At 47.1% G+C, this 2,359-nt stretch overlaps 1 protein-coding gene and 1 long non-coding RNA gene across 2 annotated transcripts in view; both read right to left on the bottom strand.

Moving 5' to 3' along the window:
- LOC126398803 (uncharacterized) overlaps window positions 1–257 on the bottom strand; it is a 3,679-nt gene extending 3,422 nt beyond the window's left edge. Inside the window, exon 1 of the long non-coding RNA XR_007570815.1 lies at window positions 79–257. This is a non-coding gene — a long non-coding RNA (uncharacterized LOC126398803). The remainder of the gene's footprint in view (window positions 1–78) is intronic.
- The window catches only part of abcc5 (ATP-binding cassette, sub-family C (CFTR/MRP), member 5), a 20,946-nt gene that overhangs the window by 17,510 nt on the left and 1,077 nt on the right, over window positions 1–2,359 (bottom strand). The window contains exons 2-3 of the mRNA XM_050061423.1: window positions 1,242–1,396; window positions 269–378 (exon numbers count right to left, since the gene is read on the bottom strand). Of these exons, the coding sequence (XP_049917380.1) occupies window positions 269–378; window positions 1,242–1,322 (191 nt within the window). The 5' untranslated portion in view covers window positions 1,323–1,396. The remainder of the gene's footprint in view (window positions 1–268; window positions 379–1,241; window positions 1,397–2,359) is intronic.

Below are 2,359 nucleotides of genomic sequence, written 5' to 3'. Positions count from 1 at the left end.
TCACACCTGAGGACACATTCACACCTGAGGACACATTCACACCTGAGGACACAATCACACCTGAGAACACAATCACACCTGAGGACACAGTCACACCTGAGGACACATTCACACCTGAGGACACATTCACATCTGAGGACACATTCACACCTGAGGACACATTCACATCTGAGGACACATTAACACCTGAGGACACATTCACATCTGAGGACACATTCACATCTGAGGACACATTCACACCTCAGTTGTGTGTGTGTTTGTGTGTTACCTGTCCTTCTCTCCACCTGTGTCCTTCTGAGCTGTGTTTTTAGCTCCGCCCTCCTCCAGCTCTTCACCATGGCAACCAGCTGATCTGTCCTTACACACACCCAGCACACCCTGACCACACACACACACACACACACACACACACACACACACATATTATCTTAGTGAGGACCCTGTCCTGCAGTAACAGCACAGTGTACTGATACTGCAGGACAATCAGAGTGCAGGATGTGTGTGACCTCATTATCACTCTGTGTGCGTGTGTGTTTGTCACTCCTCTCTGAGCACGCTCAGTTCCCCCTGAGCAGCAGCCTACTGAGCATGTGCAGAGCTCACGTTCGCTGCCTCATGATGCTCACACACATCACGTCCATTCACACGGCCTCGGCTAATCAGAGGCCCCACAGCACCCCCTTGTGGCCTCAGCCAATCAGACAGCTGGGCAGCAGCAGGAGGCGGGGCTTCATTATGTAAACAAAGAGGAGAGACTGCAGCATCTCTCAGTGATCTTTACTCTGCTCCTCATCTGCTCCTCTTATCATATTCATCTGTTGTTGATTATCTTTATTATTATTATTTATTGATTGATTGATTTGTCTGCACTTTTATTTGTGCTTTTATTTTTTTTCTTTTAGCTCTTTTATTGTGAAGTTTGATCCTTGGACTTCCTGTCATGTCATTGATCTTTTATGACTGATTGGATATTAAATGTCAGATATACAGCTGATTCAAGCTGCATTCAGCGACACATGGAAACTTCAAATGCTACATCACACACGCCACAATTGAACCATTTCCTGTAGCAGTGTACATTTCATTTTGGCGATGTTCGTCCGGTGGTTCTCAACCCCGGGATTGGGTCCCTCTGAGGGGTCACAGGGTCCCTCTGAGGGGTCACAGGGTCCCTCTGAGGAGTAATCACATGACTCACGCTCTGATGAAAACACATGAGGAGTGGATGGACGCTGACTCACCTGGACGTCCTCTGACACTCGCTGCGGCAGCGGTGGCTGTAAAGACTCCGGATCTGTGCGACCAAAGTCATGGTGTCTCATCTTCTATCAGACCACATGGAGCCGTGACCTCTGACCCCCGACACACAGGAAGTTCCTAACACTGCAGGCGTCCTCTGTGTGTAACAAAAATCAGGACGTGTTCATTAGCTTCAGGACAAACTACAGTGGAAACACTGAGGAGTTCTGTTAGTGACAAAGGATGCCGCCACTGCGGACTGCTGTTAGCCGACAGAGGAGGACGTGTGAGAGCGTCTTGCTGTGTGGACGCTACAGCAGCTGCTGAACACTGCTCACAGCTGGCTGAGACCTCAGCTGTTCCACCTGCAGAGAGAATTCACTTGTCGAAGCTGATTACAGAGCTCCCAGGGCTAATGCTGCAGCTAACCCTAATGCTACAGCTAATCCTAATGCTACAGCTAATCCTAATGCTACAGCTAACCCTAATGCTACAGCTAATCCTAATGCTACAGCTAACCCTAATGCTACAGCTAAAGAAGTCGTGTGGGGCCAGCAGGACGGCGTCAGTGAGACCAAACACCCTGACAGATCTGTAGAGACGGACACCAGCTGACATCAGAACACATCGGACTGTCGACTGCAGTGCCGCAAACTTTAATATCTGTCGACATATTTTAAACATATGGTGTCTTTGTTGGTTGTAAAGACCACTCAAGACAAAGTAAGGTACAGTAAGGTGAGACGAAAAGAGAAGAGACGAGACAAGGTAAGGAAAGGAAAGAACAGAGGATAAGGTAAGGTAAGAGAACATGAGGTAAGGTATGGATAGGTACATACACAAACATTCTCAATCAATCAATCAATCAATCAATCAATTTTATTTATAAAGCCCAATATCACAAATCACAATTTGCCTCACAGGGCTTTACAGCATACGACATCCCTCTGTCCTTATGACCCTCACAGCTGATCAGGAAAAACTCCCCAAAAAATGGTAGAAAGCTCAGGAAGAGCAACTGAGGAGGATTTTAAATTCAATTCTGGATTTTACAGGGAGCCAGTGCAGCGAAGCTAAAACAGGAGAAATATGATCTCGTTTCTTAGTTCCTGTTAGTACA

Source organism: Epinephelus moara, chromosome 2, assembly GCF_006386435.1.
Source record: "Epinephelus moara isolate mb chromosome 2, YSFRI_EMoa_1.0, whole genome shotgun sequence".
Lineage (NCBI taxonomy): Eukaryota > Metazoa > Chordata > Actinopteri > Perciformes > Serranidae > Epinephelus > Epinephelus moara.
Note: the sequence above shows the minus strand (reverse complement) of the source record. Positions and strands in the feature narration are given on the sequence as shown.